This window comes from Populus euphratica, unplaced genomic scaffold (assembly GCF_000495115.2).
Source record: "Populus euphratica unplaced genomic scaffold, PopEup_1.0 scaffold24.1, whole genome shotgun sequence".
In the NCBI taxonomy this organism is placed as follows: Eukaryota; Viridiplantae; Streptophyta; class Magnoliopsida; order Malpighiales; family Salicaceae; genus Populus; species Populus euphratica.
This window is the reverse complement of record NW_011499893.1, coordinates 326,005-347,657: the sequence shown is the minus strand read 5'-3', so window position 1 is coordinate 347,657 and position 21,653 is coordinate 326,005. Positions and strand designations below refer to the sequence as shown.

The following is a 21,653-nucleotide window of genomic DNA, read 5'->3' as shown; positions in this document are numbered from 1 at the left end:
TCTCTTGCGTGTTTTAGCCTAAATTATTATTTATATTGTAGCAGAATAGCTGGTCGAATTCAATTTGAAAAATTACACTATTTATTTGATAAATAATTTTAAAAAAAAATAATATGAATGTCTGATTGTGCATATTTTAATTAATTTTACATTTCAATTAATTTCACTAGTCATGACATTAATGATTATAATGATTATGTAAGCTTAGAAGCCCTAAAATTTCTAGTAATTTTTTAAAAACAAATCTCAAATCTCAAATCTTATCAATTAAATTTTTTAGAATTGAATATTTTTTTATTTTTTGAAGCCTTTTATTTACATATTACAATTGCATTAGAGTTACAAATTACAGAGAATAACTATAAAACACATTTTTATTGTGTTGTATCATTTCCTCTCGGAGATTGCATTGTTCTTTCTAAAATGTTATTTTTCTATTTTAATGATCAAACTTGTAATTAATGTTATATGTGTTGGAATCTATTTTTCATGCTATTAAATCTCTTGAAATATTCAAATGTTAAATTAAAAATTAATATTTTAGTTTATAGTTAAAAAATTAAACTAAAAGAATATGGATCATTTAAAAACAAATTTCATTTTTTTAATTTAGATTTTAAGTTGATCATTTATACTTATATGATACATTTATAAAAATAAAAATTATATATATTTAGCTATTAAAATAAATCTTTAACCAAAATAATTCAACTAGCCTTATATAACAATTATATTCATAATTGACCTAAGTGATCATCAAGTGTTTAAGTGTTTCAATTACAGTTTTTAAAAATTTGTATTTTAAATTTTAAATTATTTTTTATGTTTTTAAATTATTTTAATATATTTGTATTAAAATAATTTTTTTAAAAAATAATATATTTTAAAAAATATTTTTTAAAATTATGAAATACCCTGAAAAGGAATGCATTAAAAATAATTTTTTAAAAAAATAATATATTTTAAAAAATACTTTTTAAAAATTATGAAATACCTTGAAAAGGAATGTAGTCATGATTTATAGAATAACCACACACATGTACTTAATTCCTGTTCCTGTTGTCATTCAATGATGAAGGAAGCAAACCCTTTGATCCCAAGTCCTTTCCGTTCCTGTTGTCATTCAAATTAGTCATGATTTATAGAATCTGAACTTCTTCTTACTTAATTCCCTCTGCTGAATGTATTCAATGATGAGATTTATAGAATAACCACACTCTTTTCTTTTGAGGATTTTGACGACCCTTGCAATCTATCATCTTCACTGTATTCTCTGTTTTCCCCGCCCCCCTCTCTCTCCCTAGATCTGTATTGAGTTACGTAGTCAACTCAACGATCGAGCATTGTAGATGATGGAGGACACATCCTGCTCATTAATTAATTAATTAATCAATGCCTGACGGAAGATCCTGCGCAATTTTCAATTCAACAAATGTTTAATTAACTAGAGGATGGAGGTTATATCGTGATTAGCGAGTTAGCTCGTGATTATATTTATATAAAATGCCTAATGCCTTTTATTTCTAAGAAAAAATCACCCCCATTTGGACCCCTGACCCATGGTCATGATAGGTTTTGTTTTTAAACATCAATAAGAAATTTTTTAATTTATTTTTATGATATAGTCAAATATTACTCATAATATTGTTGAATTTAAATTGATAATCAACTTTCCAAGAATTCAACGAAAATAACTTCTTTTAAAAAAACTATTTATAGTAAATAAAACTCTTCTCCAGAAAAGAAAGCATCCATACGGAATACAAGAAGGAAGACTGCAATTTAGGTTTTACCATTTCAATGCAGAAATAAGACTCAATCTCCACGCTTGGCATGGAAAAGTGAAAGCCGAATTGCAAAAAATAGAACAGGCCCCAAAGACTGAACACCTCTAGAAGACTTGAATGGCGTTTGGTAATTGGGTTCTGGCACTGCAACCAGGCTGCTGTGTACTAACTATCTTGCTGGTCAAAAGTGTGTACTCTGCCATGGCGTGAAGAAGAATCCATGGATACCCCACAAAAAGGCATGGCTTCTTTTAGAAGTTTTAAATTCCTATTTGTTTGTTCTTTCTTTCTTGAAGCTTGGTCAGGGTAACAACACAAGTATTCCCCCGATTTTAGGATTGATATGTAAGGATGTAGATTTTTTTTATATATATATATATATATGCTGCAAACTCTCAAATCGAGATATGTATCTGGTTAAACGATGGATAGATATTAATAATTTATTTTCTTAGAAAAATTAATAATAAAAGATAATATTAAAACATAAATAGATGATTGAATTTACAAAAAAAAATTATAAATCCTAAACAAATATTTTGAAATGGATTTAATCTCAACACAATAAAAACAGCTAAATTATTATAAAACCAGTTGATGTTACAATGTTTCATGGGTGGTTGGTATTTTTTCAAATGTTTCAGGAAATTATACTTTTTTAAAATATAGCAAACAATATTTTGTTATATTGATCATATAGCACACAATCTTTCAAAAATTAATAATTAAGTGATTTTAATTGAAATTGTTTATGCGGTAGATATAAAATATATTAATTTGTAAGGCATTTATATATATATATATAAAAAAAAAATCACGCATGAAAAACTTATAACTAACCTGAAAAAACAGCTCTTAACTGAAAAATGACATTGAAATCGATGTCACACCAATTCATGGAAAACTAAAATGAATTTTCAAAGGGAAAAAAAAAAGAGAGAAAAATAAAACTTAACAAAACAGGAAGTCATAGCTAACAAGATCTGGGACCCACACAAAACTTATCATCACATTCACACGCATCAAAAAGTCTATAAATTCACCACCTTGAGGGATACAGAAAACACCAGCTCATATAATCAACACCAAACTCAAAGTCTTCTCTCTGTCTTCTCGATTCCTTGTTTCTTGTTCTGTTCTGTCACAACAACGTAATAACCATGTCTCAGGTGCCCCTAAATCTTCATTTCTTGATTCTTCTTATTTTGGGGCAAAGTTTGTATTTTTATTGTTTGTTAATACTATGTTCTTGTTGTTTTGACTTCTATTGGGATGTCTATGAATTTTGGCTGAATTTGGGTGGACACGTTGGATTTCAAGTTCAAGTCTTTTCTGGGATTTCTGGGTTTTTGTTGATTTTTATTTTGGTTGGGGATCTTAGGGAGCTTTTGATGTGATTTGTTTAGTTAAGCCTGAATTAGTAGTTTAAAGCAAGTTGTTGAAATTGTAAAATTTAATCTTGAGGGAAAAGGATTTCTGCTTTGTTGTTTTCCTACCTAGAATATGTCTGGTTTTAGTTGAATGGAAATTGTAGGATAAAGGGGATACGAAGGTTGACTTCTTTCTTTTTGCGTTACTGTTGTGAGTTAGAAATTTTTTTAGGGTTACATGTTAACTGATGTTATAGCCTGTTTTTGGAGATTTTATTTCCTTTTCTGCCTGCCCTTTTTTTATTTGATGACATTACATTGTGGTTATTGCTGATTTTTGCATGTCTAATGGTTTTCAATTTTGTTAAATTGCAGACTGTTGTCCTCAAGGTTGGCATGTCATGTGGAGGTTGTGTTGGGGCTGTGAAAAGGGTTTTGGGAAAAATGGAAGGTTTGTTTCTGTCCCTGCAATTGATCTTTTAGTCTCTGGAACTTTGCTGATTGTGCTGTCTTTCTCGCTCAACACACAAAATTGAAATGGACAAAACATTGTTGATTGGATTTAATGAGTTTTCAATCTTAGCTTCTGGAAGCATGCTGCTATGGTTCTATTTCAGGAATTGTTGGGGAAGGTGTAGATCCTTTTCGTGGTCTATTTGACAATGAACTGGGGCGAGATTGGTTATAGAATTTTGCATCTTTGCAAGTAGATTAGCTGGTATGGTGAGGTTTGGAAGCATTTGCATTTTGTGAAGAAGTGAAATTTACTTTTATCTTCTTACTGTGCGTTACAAAGCAATTTTCACATCGTTACTCTTCATCTATGAAAAAAGAGAAAAGAATGAAATGGTTTGGATTGTTATCTAATCTGGTTGGAAATTCCACTGGCAAGTATTATTTTCAGATGTAGCTGAGGCCCTAAGTTCATCATTGTTGTTGTAATAGATAATAATATCTTGTGTCTCTCCTGGAACATTTTTCAGGTGTGGAATCATATGACATTGATTTGAAGGAGCAAACAGTCACAGTGAAAGGAAATGTGCAGCCAGATGCTGTTCTTCAGACTGTCTCTAAGACCGGGAAGAAGACTACCTTCTGGGAAGCAGAAGCACCAGCTGAACCTGCTAAGCCTGCAGAAACTTTGGCTGCTGCATAATGGTGCTGATACCAGCATTTACTTTGTGAAAGTTTGTTTTATTAGGTAATAGTTTATTGAACTTGCTATGATTGTAATGTGGATTGTCGATATCCAGGTCGCTTGTACTTGGATGTAAGCTATAATAATTTCTGGGGTACATTCATAAGGATATGATATAGAAAATGTCATCTTGTTGTCTTGCTCTATTGATCGCGTAAATCATGACACTCCTCCTCTTCGAAGATATAGATCATCAAGTTCTTGGCTCGTTATACAGATATGATTTCTCAGGCCTTTGAACCACTTTCAGTGTCTGGTATTTCAATTTCAGATTTGTTGTAACTGGCGTTCTCCATCATTGTATCAAACCATAGATTTTATCTTAAAAGATAATACAGCCTGTTCAAATGCTTGACATGTACTACAAGCATGAGGGCGGGGCTGTTTATGCTAAAATAATCAACGTGTCTCACCCGGATGCGGACACAAACACCTACCCCACGGGATAGCTTGGAGATGTCTTTGATGAGGTTGCAAAATGTGAAAAAAATTGACTGATACTTAATCTAATAAACGCGGAAAGGTATGCGGATGGGACGGTATTTGATGATGCAACGTCTACTTTGCTTCTTGACAACAATTTATTTGATAATTTTATTGTGTCCACTCGCTCTAGATGAAACGAAAGAGAGGACATTATAGCATTAGGTATAGCTCATTAGCATTCAGCAATGACTTCAGTTCAAACTTCAACAACAAAGGGATTACAGGAATAGAAAGCGAAGTCATCGGCAATGCTGGCTTTTGAAAAGATGGTTGATGAATCTCTGTTACATCATCGTACAAAGATCTATTATAGAGAGGAGACAACCTGGAAGTTCAGAAGCAGATGGCTTGTGCAGATCATCACTGGGTGAGAGGTAAACAAACGTGAGGGCTTGCTCCCTTAGTTTCAGAGGGTAGTCTGCAACACACCCTATTCTTGGACCAGCTCCAGTTGACCATTTCAAAGACAGTTGGTGCCCTAATTGGTATGAGCTAGCTTCGTTCTTGGATTTGATCCTCTGCAATATTTCCTTCTTTGGTACATTTGCTTTTGTGTTCTGGATATTGGCCGACAACATCCTCTTGTAACTGCATGTTCTTGTGGCTTTTGAAGGCATGGATGATTCAGAAGGTTGGTAATTGTTAATTTTACTCGAAGCATGAAGTTTAGACGGCTTGGAATCCATTGACCAACCGAATTTACTTTTGTCTTGAGACAATTCCCTTGATTCACAGCTTTCACTATCTTCTGGTGTAAGTACCTGCCTAGAGCAATACCAGATGGAACAATGAACAAGTAGAAGCACCATATCAAGTGATTACTAAAGAATAAGAATAGAAGATGGCAAAACCAGATAGGCCAAAGCTGGAAAGGCTCCATCATAACCAGATATTTTTATGCAAGAACAGCACATTGGGTGGCAGGTTTGTGAAGTATCATGGCATTGAGTTGCGTACCCGAATTTCATTGAGGTTGATCCCATTTTCTTCGAGGAAGGCCAAGAAGCCGCCAAGGTTCTGGTTAGTTGGACGGTAATGCCCACTATATGCTGATATAGACTGGAAGACAATGAAAATTTACGATTAAGAAGCAAGAGATGCATATAGTCAAAGCAACAGCTTATCCTTTCTCCAACTCTATTTATACCAAACCAAGATACACGTTTCTCTCATACTGCAGTCATTTGTTCCAGTGTTCCAGACTTAATTTCCTTCTATAAGCTATGCTACCTACCTTCACACAATCACACGGATCATGGCATTCTTACCCTGAGCTTTCCATTTTCTGCTGTTAGTCTCCCAGCAGCCAGAGTAGTCCCTCCAGCAAGGAAGCTCGAGTGATGAAATGCTCCTTTCTTTTTCTGAATGTTTAAGAAAAGACATTATTAGTCGTGTAGATGGATGAAAATTAGCTAATTAAATGGTCTAATGTCCAGAATTATCCTTACCTCTCCAGCATATAGTTTTCTGCAGGTGCTCATCACGAATATCCATTTTGAACCTTCCAATCCTTGATTTGTATCTAGGAGATTGCCATTTTGTTTGTGCACCACTGTTCCTTCAGCAATGATGTATTCATACAGTTCTCTCTCTTGCTTATTTCAGGGAAAATCATGACAGGTGTGTGAGAACAAGTCAAGAAAGCTTGTTTTTGCTAGTATTAAAAGGTTCAATTCTAATAGAGATCAAAGCTTTTCTTCTTTCTTTCTTTTCTGTAATTTGAAGCGGTAATCTACTTTCTGAATACGAGGCTATGGCAAATGTCAACATACATTTCATGATGTCCTTAAATTGATCGTGCAAATTTATCATGAGCTGATGTATGCAATGCGGTAGACAAAGCTGAATTGCTATGGAAACACAACATTCTGTTAATGAGTTCTGAGATTATATGCTGAGGAACATACGGGTCCTAGATACTGAATGCATTCTTGGCGAAGTCTAGTTCTTGGACAGTCTTTGAGATCAATTTCTTTACCATCTCCAATATCCAGCCTGAAACCAAGCAGAGAGATACAGCATTTTAGTTATCAGCAAAGAGCAAAATTTCCCTAAACATTGCAGAATGCGCATAATAGGAAGTGGGGATCCCATTGTGCTTCCGATCACAACCGAAATGGTGCTTCAAAACCTTAGCAGTATTTCACAATTACACATGCAGTTTGTGGAGAAGGAAAGGAGCAGGATTAGATTCTGACTTTCGAACTTTTCAGTAGCATTTACACTTACTAGTCCATCTAGCAATTACTGTAGCAAGAACTAGATTCCAAAGTTCTGGTTTTTTATTTTTCCTTTATTGTTCTGGAGGCACATTGCATCTAAGCCAAATGCACCTATGCAAAAAAATTAAGAGCATGGATAGAAGAGAAACTTATGGAACAAATGTGATGCCCCATCTTCCAAGTGTTAACTGAGAAAAGAGAAACTTATGGAACAAATGTGATGCCCCATCTTCTAAGTGTTAACTGAGAAATATCAAAAGATGATCAAATTGGTTGAGACCTATACTCGTACCAGTAGAAAAATGGCTGCAATGCATCTGTTTTACACCACTCTTCATAGTACAAATTCAAATTATGGCCATACCGATGCCTCGGATCAATCTACATCACAACATGTATAAACAAAAAAGAAGTAGCAAAACTAGCACTTGAAGAAAAGGATCAAACATAATCAAACAGATGTAGCCCAATATAGGCTTACAGCTTCAATCCAATGCTGGAAAGCTAATTTTTGTGCCTTGGCATCTTTGCCTAAACCTTTTCCGACCTGTGAAAAAGTGGAAAGTTGCATGATATATCAGTCTTCTTATTACATCAGAATCTTGTTCTTGACACTAAGCAATACTTTATTCAGTGTTATAAAGAAGCAAGAACTTAAACCACACACCTTTGAAGCATTCAAGCTGATCCTACTCCACCGCGATGCTGCTGTTTCAGGTTTATCAAAACTGAAGAAGGAAACTGTGCTGTGATTGAGCCTTGCATAATCTAAAGCTCGCCACCTTCACATTCTCATCGGATTAGAAAAGGCAGAGTTCCATATGTTGCATTATCTATACAAGAACATGAGGGGCACGTACCAGAGCTCTTCAGCAACCACAGCAGAATCTGCTAACCTGCGACGGGTACGATAACTCCTGTAAACTTTCTGCAACTTCACAGCTGCTGTTGATTCAAATCTCTTGCTTCTTTCAGAACGATCCTTTTCAGTCAATCCACAACGATAGCGATCTACAGAAAGCGCCATTTCAATTTGTGTAGATCAAGAAAATTAACATCAGAAAGTGAGATTTCGAGGGATCATAGCCAATTAATATTCTGCTTCAGCACCTCAACAAAAATTTCTACATCAGCCCTGCCTATATACTGTGTTTGCTTTAGAAACCTTATGTCTTTAGCCCTGAATGGGCCATTAATGCGCTGAAAAGGAACCACGTTTTGGAGGAAACTTGAAAGAAAGTGGGTCTACACTTTTTCCACCGGGCGTCATGTCAGCTGGCACTGCAAATTGCAATGTCACAGTGCTTGCTCCCTCAATTGATTGATTTTTTTTGTCCTCTCCACTTGAAGATGGGAGGGATAGTCCTAGCTGCCTCTATAAATATCCTTGTACGAAAAAAGGATGGAAAATAAAATCATGAAAAATCATCTTAGAGATAAAAGGGAAAACAGACCGGGGGGTGCGCAACCAGTCCTCGTACGTCATGCATTTATGTTGTTTCGATATACAAAAGCTGGCTCAGCAACAAGAACCACGTAACCGCGAAGTATTTATGATATGGTTGATCGAAAAACATACAAGTTCATGTAAAAACATAATGAACAATTTCTTCGTATGTCTCCAATTTGAGGATATATTTAAAAATATTAAAAATTCAAGACTTAAATGAAAAGGTTGCCAAAGTTAGGGGGGTGTCACGATCCTGGAGGAAACGGATCATGGAGGGAGAGCTATAAAACCCGGTGAGCCTTCTAGCTTCTTTTTTTTCTTTTTTTTTTACCCTCTCTTGTTTTTATTTAAATTTTAGCTGCAATTGTTTTAAAAAATGAAAAAAAAAATTGGCACTAAAACTTAAATAGGAGCAAGAGAGGGTTAAAAAAGGAAATTGCAATGTCATTTGTATTTTTCTTTAAAGTGAACATTTAAGAAATAGCTAAAAATAACCATGAAAAGCTCTATTTTAGCCAAATGTAGAAAAAGCTATTAAGATAACAAGCAAGAAATAGTTTTAAGAAATTATAAATGGAATAAAAGGATTTAAAATGTGGCTATGGAAAATATTTTAATAAATAAAAAATCAACTTTTATTATGAATATATTTAAGATTTCTTGATATTAAAGATTATAACTTTTACTATAGTGATCATTTTATATTATTTTATAAAACATTGTTTTTTTAATTAAATTTTTTTGATAATCTTAATATTAAAAAAATATTTTAATTTGATTTCAAATAAAAAATATTTTAAAAAAGAACAGTTATTACTGTCTAAAACTTTGTTTTATTCTAAAATTCAAATTTTAAATTAAATTAATTAATTCTCATTTAATTTTTTTATAAAATAATTAAAATAATATTGTTTTTAAAAAAAAAAATTATGCTACCACATTATTATTGGTAATTATTATATATCCTCAATATATCCAACAATTTGTATTATAAAGTGACTAGTTATGTAATTATTATATATCCTCAATATATCCAATTTGTATTATAAAGTGACTAGTTACTTTCATATCACAATACAACTGACTAGATGCCCATGAAGGCCCCACTCGTCCAAGGATTTGTTCAAAATCAACATAATAATTCCAATAAAAGGAAATAAAACAAAAAGGATGGAGGGGGAGATGTGGTATCCAAGGCGCCGCGCTTTCTTCAAAAGCTTACATACAAACAATCTGAACAACAATTACATCTGTAGGAGACCTAAGGATTAGTTTCATTAAATTTGATTTCTCACTTCTCCCAAGAAATAGAATTAAATGAAGAAAAAAAATAAAGAATGTTCCTTCTTCTTGCTAATAATACTCTATAGACTTATTTCCATGCTCCGCCGCAACAAGGTTTTTGTAAGTGACCGGTCGAGGAATATAAGGTGGCGTTCTACACCTTAGCAGCGCCCAGTTTATCCCGTCAAAAAACTGATGGTGTTTGATGGCCGTAGCTCCCATGGTTGAACCCAGTCTTCTTACAGGATCTTTGATGAGAAGCTGGGTGATCAAGTCCTTTGCGAGGACTGGAATTGAGGGTTCCTTGGGGAATTCGAGGGCTCGAGCCACAATGTTTGCCAGGGTTAACTCATGGTCCATCCCTTTGAATGGTGTAACGCCGTAGAACATTTCAAACATGAATATGCCTAAGGTCCACCAATCCACTGCGTTGCCGTGTCCCTCGCCGGACACAATCTCTGGTGCCAAGTACTCATGGGTCCCAACAAACGACATGGATCGGACGTCTATTGGCTCTGCTACTATCTCGAGGGTCCCGCGTTGATGGAGTTTCTTCTTGCGTTTTCTCCTATGGTGGAAGCAAGAGACAGCTGGCACAATACAACTGGGTAGAATACATGATGATGTGGCAAATTGAGATGTATCAGAAGGGTAGTCTCTTGTCGATGAAGCTGTGGGTGGCTGGTTTTGATCGGAGATGATCTGAGCTGTTGACGGTGAATTATCGTCCTTTAAGGAGAGATCAAAATCTGTAAGCATTATGTGACCATCTGATCTTACAAGAACATTCTCAGGCTTGAGGTCACGGTAGACTATTCCCATCATGTGCAAGTATTCAAGAGCAGCCACAACTTCTGGTGCATAGAACCTAATAGCAATCAGAATAAATTATGATATATACAAAGAATTATTCAACTAATTATAAAGATTATTCCCACGATATATCATGTTATTGTGGCCCAGAATTAACTATATAATTTGTTTTTTCTTTTAATGGAACAACTTTACAAGACATAAATTGCCTCATCCATGCCTGTAATGTTGTTGAACATAAAATCATAATTTTTACCACGGTAATAAAAACGATGTAGCTTTAATTTTTAGGGTTAAAACAATATTATTTTAAAAAATTAAACTTGTATTTTAAATGTTAGCTAAGTTGACCGGGTACACCTCTCAAATATCATTTTCAAGACATGGTCCCAGTTAGTTTTCAGTTTAACCGGAAAAGTGAGGTTTAATAATTATGAATTTTTACTGTTGAACCAAGTAGTTGGCTATTTGAAGAAATGATGGAGGTGAAAAACATTAAATCTAATATAATAATTAAAAATGAATGAGAAGGTATAAAATTTGAAGAAGACGACATTAGACTAGAAAAGGAAAAGCGACGAATTGACAGAAAAATTAAAGAAGAGCGAGAAATGGGGGGGAAGCTATCAATTTGATTCTTGAAATGATATCTCGGGACTCTCAGATTAGACAAAGAAGCTGAAAAATATTGTACTAGAACATGCCATAGATTGAGGGATGTCAGGCAGATATTTACTCCTTTTTATGAAGAGCATGATGCCCATGCCTTCTCTATTATGATAGAATGCACGAGACACCCACCAAAAGTTCCATGGTCCACACAAAATCAATGGCTGCACCCGAATGTCACATGGATTTACCCACTGACCCTACACGCAATGAACAGCCTTAACAACCGTTAAACCCAGCCCCGCCCATGATCATCCAGCATTTCTCATCATTCACGAATTTGTATCTTTTATGCAAACGCAACCACTCATCAGATTACATTGTACGTACAGTTATATGCATGTGTGTGTGTGTACATACCGGATGGCAGCTTCGCCGAAACGTCTATCCGGTTGCTGTTGCCGGAGGACATGGAGGTCACCGCCAGGACAAAACTCCGTTAACAAACAAGACCACCTCGGCGAGTCCAATGTGGCATACAATGTAGGCAAAAATGGATGCTCCAACATTTCCAATATTTCCCTCTCAATTCTAGCCCTACTCTCTTTATTCCTAGTGACCATTTCTTTTTTGTCCATGACTTTGGCAGCAAAAAGACACTCATTGCCTTCTTTGAGCACTACAAGATACACGCTCCCTATGTCACCACTTCCTAATTTGTGGACAAAGCGTAAATCAGCTAGGGTTAGGGGTGAGTTATCGCAGTTGTCACGTTGGATTGCATGCCAACACTGATCACATTGAGGCGGATGATGGGGCTTGCAGGAGTTTGACACGAGGCTCGAGGTTGAGGTAGTCCATGTGGTTTCGGACCCTGAACCTGTGCTGTGTCTTGTCTCGGCAGCGGTGGTGGTGGTGGTGGTGGAAGCTAAACTAAGATTATCTAGATCATCGGTTAGATCTTCCACAACTGGCTCCATGGCGGTGGCGGAAATAATGGTGGCCGGGAGTGGATTGGACAGCTGGGGTTTTGGAATGAAGGTGTGGAGAGGGAGTTGAGGTTTTAAGGGGAATGGAGGAGGGAAGTACGGGCCGGCAAGATGGGGTTGGGCCATGTGGCTTCTTTAGAAAAGGGATGGGTCCATGTAGGGTTACTATAGCTGGATTCCAAACTCTGCTTATGAGATTTATATATTTTATTAATCATAGTCTATGCATTTAATAAATCAAATGCAATGAAATCACTAACATGGAATTAATTTAAAACAATTTGTCTATTTTTTTAATCATGTTTAAATATTGAGGATAAATTCTTACCATTTCTCAAATAAATAAATAAATTCTTACCAAATAAAAACAATAATAAAAATACATTCTGTTTACAACAACACAAAATTAAACATTCCTTTCAATGACATTATCTCGTTGTGGCTATTAGACACAATAAAAGAAAAGACAACATTGTATTTGGTTTGGTCTTCGATAGAACTTAACAGCCTTTAAGGGTAAAATATGCCGATTTGCAATTTTATTGGAATATATATATATATATATATATATATATATATGGCTAATGATAACATTTTACTCTTTTACACAATTGTTTGAGTAATTACATACTTGAATTATAATGATTCCTACTATAATTGCAACTAAACCAGGCCTGATCTGTTTATGTTAGGACATGAGGATAGCAAGAGAAACTAAAACCTCTTTTGACTCTCGTAAAGTCGATCTAGCATTTCCCTTTTGATTGAATTTATTTATTTATTTATTTCATTCAATATAAGAGGTATTTCTAAACTAGCCTTATGTATTAATTGTGATTAAATTCCTTTTTCGTATGATTTTAAGAGCGCATCTCCCGTGTCCATCTAGTATATTTAGATAAACTTAATAAATTTTCATAAATATTGATCCTAAGATTAAAATATAAAAAATTAAGAAATTTAGTAAATCTCTTTTAACTGATAAGCTAATATGTTTGAGTGTTTTGAACTTATGTTACCATTTTTTATTTGTCAAAATAAATTTGTGGGATCTACAGTGAATATCCTATTTCTTAAGGCAGGAAAAAAGTATGTGATCAACCTCCCTCCCTTTGATGTGGGAGAGCTAGAGACAGATTTAACTATATAATATGCTAGAAAATGTCACTGGTCAACATTTACATGTTAAAATATAAAGAAAATAATAGAACATTTACATGCTTGTGATTAATTTAATACTTGATTAATTAACTGTATCTTTTCCATCCTTAACGTCCAGGACAAATAAATGCTTTTAGCTAAATATACCAGACAAAAAATTAAAGGTACATTTTTTTTTGTGTTTGAAATTATTTTTAAAAAATAATTATTATTTTTTTGTGTTTTAGTTTATTTTAATGATATTAAAAATAATTTTAAAAAAACATTATTTAAATATATGAAATTCTTTAAAAAAACAATGCTGTTACAATAATAAACAACAAGCTCTAAATTTTTTTATTTTTATTTTTTTTGCATCAAGGACATCTGATGACTGATTTTACATCTTAAAAAAAAAAGACGCTAATTCAATCTGAAATTTGGACTTTTATCAATGTCTCAATGTTAATTGTATCGTTTTCTATTTGTTTGAATGTCGGCATGCTAGTTTACGTCTCATAGTCTGTGTCTTGTACCCCAAAAGACATGGCCATCTTAAGATTTCGCATCACCCCTCTAGTCTAGGATGATGATGGTTTATCATGATGTGATTTTTGCAAGAAAGACTTGGGTGTTGGCAGAAAAGCTCACTGATAAGGATAGTTTGTCCATTTTTCTTATAGATTAGAGTTACTCAGAAAACTAATTCGAACTGATGTTTCAGCCTTTCAGGAGATTGCGAGATGTAATTATTCAGAGTAGCCAGAAGAACTGTTTCTATAGTCTTGGACCACCATGTATAATCATTCAGTACACTATGAAAGTCAAATTTCAATGTTAGCAGTTATCATTGCTTCAACAGGAGTGGAAAATATGATGCCCGAGCAGGCTGCTCCTGCTTGTTCAACTTTGGACGTGGTTGACAGTATAATGAGCCCGTAACTATGACATTTTCACTCCTTAATGAAGACCCAGATCAGCTTTGCTATCTGTTTGGCATCAAACAATTATTCAGACGAAATCTTGCCTATTCGTCTTGTTGTTTGCCTTCTGCTGATCATTTCGCCTCGCCGCTTGCCCACAATAGATTTGCCTTCCCCATGCATGGATAAAATTCGCTTCACTCGCTTGAGATACCGCATTCCTGCATTTCATCCTCACACTATATGTGCTGCTGATTATTGTTATTGATTATAAGGTTTCAGCTTTATAAATATTCTAGCTCAGTTCCAGCATGATAAGCAGAATAGCTTACAATTTTATGAGAAGATAACACGTACTGCCCTAGATCATCTTAACATATAAGGAAAGGAAATGCTGGACTTCAAAGATACAATTAAACTTCAATATGTGTTTCTGATTGTCTTTCAGTTTCTCAAGAAAACAAAACTAATGTAGAAGTTAAGCAAATTGAATCACCAGAGTTCATCCACATCAAGGATGTTCCAAGTCTTATCCTCTAACAACTCCATCTTTATTTACATGGTTTTTACAGATCAATATTATCCATACATAAATAAGGTGGGATTGAAATTTCACCTTATTCATACAAATGAATTAGATGTTTGATTACTTTTACTGAACTTTGTAAAAGCAATTTCAGTATAATTACTAGTAGGCACTTGGATGATTAGTTCTCGAATCAAGAGAACAATACCCTGATTTTGCAGAGACAGCTCGGTAATTCATACTATGAATGGCTTTTTCAAATTCTTCTGACCACGCTTTCTCCTTGGATTAGAACTGATCATGCAGGAGAAGGCATTGACAAGCTCAGGATCTTCATCAGTCACGAGCATCCTGGCAGCACTTGGGTCTGCAAGCAAGAGCTTAGCCACAAGGTATCCAGCAATGGACCATGTCTGGAACAGGTGTGCTTGTTTTCCAATGAACCTCGCCTTTTTGGTGTCATAATATTCAGGCCATTTGTCTCTTGATATGCGTTTCTCAGCAATATCGACTGCTTTTGCTGCTATTTCTGGTCTATTCATCTTTATGCATGCAACTGTCAGCTGAGAGAAGCATTATGAATGTGAAAAAATCTATTAATACTCAGGACGTAAAATGGACTCTGATAAAAAGAAAGAGCCATATATAACAAACAGACACGGGTATGGCACTGGTATATGCCTAATTGATCAGCTGCAGACATGAATCATCAGATAGAAGTATCAATCAAGCATTCTTACGAGTCTACCAGCAAGAATAGCGCACCAAAACTCAAATTACAAATGTTGCTGTTTATTTCTGTCTTTTTACAGATTTTTTTTCTTCTCTGATTAATTCTTACTTTTCACTAAAAAATTTACTAGTACAAAGATTAGCAAAGGATACCACCATCACTAACCTGCCACAGAAGAGTTGGCCAGGAACCTGCATTGTGGTAAGACCAAGGCCTGCATCAAACACAACAAATTCATTACTGGATGAAAATCAAGAGAAAGTGAAAAAGATGTGATCGAGTTTAATAAGGTAGCATCATTACGTGTTCTTAGGATCACTTCCGGTGATAATTTGCCACTCCTGACCTTCAAGAGCTGGATAACAAATCTTCAATGGCATGTCTGCTACCAAATCTGACCACTTGGCTTCAATGAGATCCAATATCGCATTTGACTGATCTCTTGTTGCAAGACCACTTACAACAGACCACATGTTTCCAAGAGAAAAGAATCGGAAATCCATATGAGCTGGTTGCAAGTTTCCAATAAGGTAGCCTCCTTGGTTGGGCATCCATTCCGCCAACCAAGGAGAAACCTGATCTGGGTAAATGTTGAACTTATTTACTGCATCATAAGAGTACTCTTCAGTCTTGTAACGGTAAATTTCATTTAATTTTCTTAAATCGATCCAGTAATACTCTCTGATATGGAATGACAGAGCTACTAGACGATTGTTCAAAGCTCGTAAGAGATCAGCTGATCCATCCTCTGGGGTGAGCATCTCCTTTGCACATAGTAAGGCAGAATAAAAGAGTGCCTGCAGGAGAAAAACACATTCTATCAGAAAATTAATTGCAAAAACCATTTCCAAATCTCAGCATCCTCGTCAGTCTGATATAACCAAAATCTGGCAGAAAGATGCTTTGGCAGAATATTATACTAAGCATCCATTAGAGCTAAGTGATTTCAACCTATTCAACTGAAACCAACCACCTTTGACCACTCAAGAATATTCAACTAATGCATCTTGTGCACTTAGAAACTACAGCCAGAAAAAGCATTTAAGCCAACAGCCTTACCAAATAGCAGCTTCAACCAACCCAAATCCTACAGACGGGCCTCAACTAGCCTAAATCCTACAAACTCTTAACCTGATTCTGGGCATATTGATGCCATCAACGTATCCTAATTTCATAATCGCAGAATTCGTTCAAGACATTTAGTTGTACAATCATCTGACAAAAAAAGGGGCAACATCCAAATTTCCCACGAGGACATCCTTCTTCAATTGAATCTCCCTTGCTGCATGGATTGACTGGGTATTTCAAATTTGAAAATGCTTCTAAATTATCTAAAACCACTAAAAAATGAATTACCTGGATTTCTAGAGGGTGCCCATGAATTCCCATTCTGCGATCTATCATGCAAGAACCATCTGTCACCAACAATGTTGGGAACATGTCAAAACCATCAGCAAGACATAACCTCAGAATCATCTTAATTCCAGTTTGCACATCGATCCTTTCCTGAACTGAGAGATCAGCAGAGCATTTCCCATATGCACGTAACAAGATAATCCACCATAATCCTAATATTGGCATGATAAAGAAAATATCATCAACGCTAGCAGTCAAACACTTTATCATGAGCGGAAACTTCTTGGCCTGAAATTTAATTACCAGAATCAACTGGTGCAACACGGCCAATTGCGGCCTCTCCAAAGTCTGGATCCAATACCTCCTCTGTTGCAGAATCATCACCATCCAAAGGAAAAGTGCGGACCTTGAAACTAGCAGGCATTAATCCCTGTCCAGGACTGTGACAGTCCATTGTTTTCTCCCAGCTCTCCAATATAAGAAGTCATAGTATCAAATCAGATAACAAACAAAAGAGTAAGTATTTTTAAACATTCGTTCCTTCAAAAAAAAAAAAGTCCAGCATAATCAACGATTAAATTACCTGCAACTGAAGCGTATGAAGGAGGAAGTTCCGGACAATATCATATTCTCCCTTCAAAAGAAAAGCAATACCAGAAGGTATAAAGTCTCTAATGAAGACCTGGTCATGATTTAACACACTGGAACTGGTGGGATCATTGGCAGCAATCGTTCCAATTGGACTGCCACAATAATGAACTACAGAATCCCGCAGTAGCTCCCATGCTTCTTCCTCAGTAGGATCTACACTAACCTTGCGAGAGGCATCTCTACCTGTTCCTACAGCACCATTAGTTACCAAACTCTCCTCTTCCTTATTTACCGAACCATTAGATGTCAAAACCTCATTTTCCCTCATCAACTGTTGAGTGTCCCCAAGCTCCAATACACCCGATGTGTTCACCGCCCCATTCAGGTTTAATGTCTTTGCACTATCTACAAACCATGTTCCATTTACTCCTTCTGTAGTTACACCACTAACTCTTTCTGCCTTATGACATTTGCACCTCAGAAGCTGCAGTCTCTTGATCGCTGCATTCTCAGACAGATCACCGTCACCTGATCTCTTAAACCACTGTTTTCCTATGCAATTATGCTGAACACTCGAACACTCGAACATTTTCATATGCCTTGAGGCCCTTTTCTTCACATATTTTATATGCTTAGAACGGAATAACAAATCTAAATTGTTAAAACAAAGGTCAGAACTGAAACTGCGAGGACCAGCCCCAGACAAAACTTGCAGAACTGCATCCGAAGTCGCCATCAACAATAAGCTTATCAAATAAATTGATGCTCAATAGACTCAAAATCACTTCGATCAAAATGAGTCTGAGAACCCAGCTTTAACTCAAGACGCCTAGACAAAAAACAAAGTTAGAAAGTGCTCTGGTGATGCAAAAGTCATAATTTCGGAAATCATCAATTCGAAACTAGAATCAAAATTATCAAATCATATGCAACAATCAAAGTAAAAGAGTTGAACTTTAAATTGCATTACCTTATCCTCAGCAACCGAGAATTTATAGAACTTGTAGCCATCCTACAAACTTAAGCCAAGCTCAGCCTAACTATACCCTTTCTTTTTCTCATTTTAAAACTCAGACAGAGCGATCCAGGGAAAGTTTCATTATCTTGTTTCTTTCCCAAGTTTTCTCATGAACTAACCACGCAAAAAAAAAAAGACCTTTCAGGCATTCCATTCGTCCTTTTCAATAACAAAATCACAAGAAACCTCTCTAAAATCCAACAAAAAACCACAATTCTACCTTATCAATAACTCAAACAACGTCATCTCCAAATAAATCACATAAAGTTTCAAACTTGAACAGAATTCACACAAAATGATCAATCTTTAGATGTAATCAATCTCAACAACCAACAAAACAAGCTTAAAACTTTAATGGGTCCTTGCCTTTATATCAGTTTATGATCCAGAAATGCAAAAAACAAGTAAGAGAACAGCGTACAGCCCGAACCCAGATAGCAAAACATATAAAAACAATTACTAAACAAGTGCTTACCAATAAAAATTTGGAGCTGCTGATATAATTAGCAAGAGGTTTTTTATTTTTTTAATGTTGTAGTAATATCTCTCTTGGCTTCAAAAAGAAACTAGAGAAAAAAAACAATGACTGTCGATTCTTTTGTGGTTGTTTAATGTTTATGTTGTATGCATAAACCCGAGTACGAATGAGAAAATCATGTAGTTATTCAACTTACGTTTCCTTTCTTTGGCTGTTATTTAGTTGGTTGATTTCTCCTTCTTCTTCTTTTTTCTGGTTATTTTAAAGAATTAATAATTATTCTTAAAGAAAAAAAGGAGTTGTGGGCCTATTTTGTTTCTACTTTTAATTCTCAAATTTCAAGCTAGAACTCAGATAGAAAAAAAAAAGAAATGAAACATTATATGAAAAAAAAATTGATTGGTAATTAAAAGGAGAACGGTATTATTTTGCTTCCAAAATTACGCTGGAGACCTGTGTTAGAAAAAAGAAATTGCATTAAGTTTTATGTTTTTTCAGAAAAAAATAATTAAAAGTTCGTAGAACATAAAAATATTTTACTTAAATGAAAACATTTATTTATTTATGTGGATAATATATGGGCCTACTTGAATACTGGGGCAGAAGTGTGCGTATGTGAAGTACGTGTCAGAAAATGTTGAACACGTGGCTAAAAGCAAACCAACCGCTTCCAACAAAAGTTCAGCAATTTGAGCTAATCTGATCATCCACGCGCGTCCAACTACCTTTTCACTTTACCTTTTCAGTATATTTTCGATAATAAGTGGATTTGTTATCATTGTTTATCAATACAAATTCATGTTTAAGCTATATTTGTTTCTATATTAAAAAAATTAAAAAATTTAAATTTTTTTATTTTTTATTTGATTAAATTAATATATTCTTTAATATTTTTAGATTATTTTAAATTTTTAATATTAAAAATAATTTTTAAAAAATAAAAATATTATTTTAATATATTTATAAATAAAAAACATTTTAAAAAATAACTATAATTACACTTACAAATAAATTCTTTATAATATATCATAAAAAAAAGTTAATTCAATAATCTAGGATTCTAAATGTTGACTGAGTAAATGTTTTTTTGTATTATAATCTATTTTTTATTTAAAAAACATAAAAATAATTTTTAAATTTTAAATTATTAATATTAAAAAAATATTATGTTAATAATTTTTTTAAAAAAAAACACTATATATTACTACACTAAACACACATCTAACCTGCCAAATATTAAATGTTCATTTAGTATTGTATAGCTTTTATTTTTTAAATTGTTTTTCTCATGAAAAATATAAAATTATTTTTTACAAATGGTTTTTTATAGTTTAATATTAAAAATTAAAAAATATTATTTTAATATATTTTTAATTAAAAAATATTTTTCACTGAATTACCAAACTCATACAGACCCGTGATAAATTTGAGATATGATCATGTGAGTGGTGGCATTTGTAAGCTGATTATAACGGGTTAATCTAGATTCAATCGAATCAATTTAAAAGGATAATATTGCTTACGTTATTTAAAAAAATGTCGTTCACACGCTCGTCATAAAGCCACCGACAATAGAAACAATTTTTTAAAAAAACAAAAACATATTTCGATTAATATTCTTAAACGACATGCTGTGGTTATTTGTCGATTGTCTCTCTAAGATTGTTTTCCCTCGATGTTTCTTTCACGTGTTGGATTTTTTTTTTCTTGATATTATTTTTTATTAACTTTTTTCTATGTTTTTATTATTGTGCTTTTTTGGTACACTGTCTCTTTTCACTCATGTATATTTACAGGATGAGTCCCCATCAAAACGCAAAGCATTGGAAGATTAGCTGAGACCACTGTCTGGTTCTTGTCAGCTGTCCCGCCGCTTGCATTCCCTCTTCCATCAAATTAAAATCTTCATCGTCTCCTCATCTGACCATGGCCTTTTTTCAAGGATTTTTTGTGGCTCACACAGGAAAACAAAAAAATCATAGCTCGAGGCTTGTTGTTGGATTGTGGACTAAAGCCCAGGTGATTTCCAGCCCAGCCCATTCCGTTGGTTTTTACTATAGTTCTTTTTCCCTGGCAGCTATAGATACAAAGCTAATGTATATGTTTGAGATTCCGACCTGTAGTTTTTAAAAAAAAATAATTTTTTATTTGAAAATATATATCTATATAGATTTTTTATATTAATATATAAAAATTATAATTGAGTTGAATTGTTGTTATTGATCCATTAGTTTTATATTCTTAATAGCACAAGATTAATCAATGTAGTTTTATGAGAGTGGCTGAACAAAACACTTAATTCTCAGGTTAATATTTTAATTATAATATACAATCACATTAAAAAATAAATGAATTGAGAAAAATAATTCAGGAAGTGTTTATAGTTATAAAACTCGATTCAAGTTTAAGTATTTTTTTTGTTAAAATCTATAAGTTACATGTTGCATAACTTTGACTAGTGGGTTGATCTTATATTTATGCCAATAACACCGCCCTTAAACAAAGACAAAGGAATAATAGACCTTAAGACAAGTACCTTTTATTGTGACTGTGAATGAATATACCCTGCCAATTTCCCCTTCTTTTCCACAGTCGAAACCTCTCTCCTTCGAGCATTGCTTTTCTTTTTCTCGTATAATCTTTTTTTACCCCCACAAAGTTCTCCAAACTCCTGCCCTTT

General features: G+C 34.2%; 4 protein-coding genes across 5 annotated transcripts; 1 reads left to right on the top strand and 3 right to left on the bottom strand.

Annotated features, from left to right (window-relative positions):
• Nucleotides 1-2,826: 2,826 nt before the first annotated feature.
• Nucleotides 2,827-4,561, top strand: LOC105131520 (copper transport protein CCH). Its single transcript, XM_011034529.1, has 3 exons — nt 2,827-2,956; nt 3,533-3,608; nt 4,141-4,561. The coding sequence occupies exons 1-3, from the start codon at nt 2,948-2,950 to the stop codon at nt 4,311-4,313; spliced, it is 258 nt and encodes an 85-aa protein (XP_011032831.1). The 5' UTR covers nt 2,827-2,947; the 3' UTR covers nt 4,314-4,561.
• Nucleotides 4,562-4,979: 418 nt separating this feature from the next.
• LOC105131518 (uncharacterized) lies at nt 4,980-8,465 on the bottom strand. Its single transcript, XM_011034528.1, has 9 exons — nt 7,924-8,465; nt 7,731-7,845; nt 7,545-7,610; nt 7,356-7,444; nt 6,749-6,836; nt 6,290-6,436; nt 6,110-6,202; nt 5,799-5,900; nt 4,980-5,602 (listed from the first exon to the last, which is right to left on the bottom strand). The coding sequence occupies exons 1-9, from the start codon at nt 8,088-8,090 to the stop codon at nt 5,126-5,128; spliced, it is 1,344 nt and encodes a 447-aa protein (XP_011032830.1). The 5' UTR covers nt 8,091-8,465; the 3' UTR covers nt 4,980-5,125.
• A 1,221-nt stretch (nt 8,466-9,686) lies between these two features.
• On the bottom strand, nt 9,687-12,291 carry LOC105131517 (serine/threonine-protein kinase D6PKL1-like). Its single transcript, XM_011034527.1, has 2 exons — nt 11,640-12,291; nt 9,687-10,665 (listed from the first exon to the last, which is right to left on the bottom strand). The coding sequence occupies exons 1-2, from the start codon at nt 12,197-12,199 to the stop codon at nt 9,867-9,869; spliced, it is 1,359 nt and encodes a 452-aa protein (XP_011032829.1). The 5' UTR covers nt 12,200-12,291; the 3' UTR covers nt 9,687-9,866.
• Nucleotides 12,292-14,666: 2,375 nt separating this feature from the next.
• LOC105131515 (alkaline/neutral invertase CINV1-like) lies at nt 14,667-19,267 on the bottom strand. 2 transcript variants are annotated; one of them, XM_011034526.1, is made up of 7 exons: nt 19,170-19,267; nt 17,470-18,306; nt 17,190-17,355; nt 16,887-17,098; nt 15,834-16,327; nt 15,696-15,744; nt 14,667-15,360 (listed from the first exon to the last, which is right to left on the bottom strand). In XM_011034526.1, exons 2-7 carry the CDS (start codon nt 18,211-18,213, stop codon nt 15,034-15,036), a joined length of 1,992 nt encoding a protein of 663 aa, XP_011032828.1. In that variant the 5' UTR covers nt 18,214-18,306; nt 19,170-19,267; the 3' UTR covers nt 14,667-15,033. The 2 variants fall into 2 exon arrangements, with proteins under 2 accessions (XP_011032828.1, XP_011032827.1); XM_011034525.1 differs by having other exon boundaries at nt 18,971-19,231.
• Between the last annotated feature and the right edge of the window lie 2,386 nt (nt 19,268-21,653).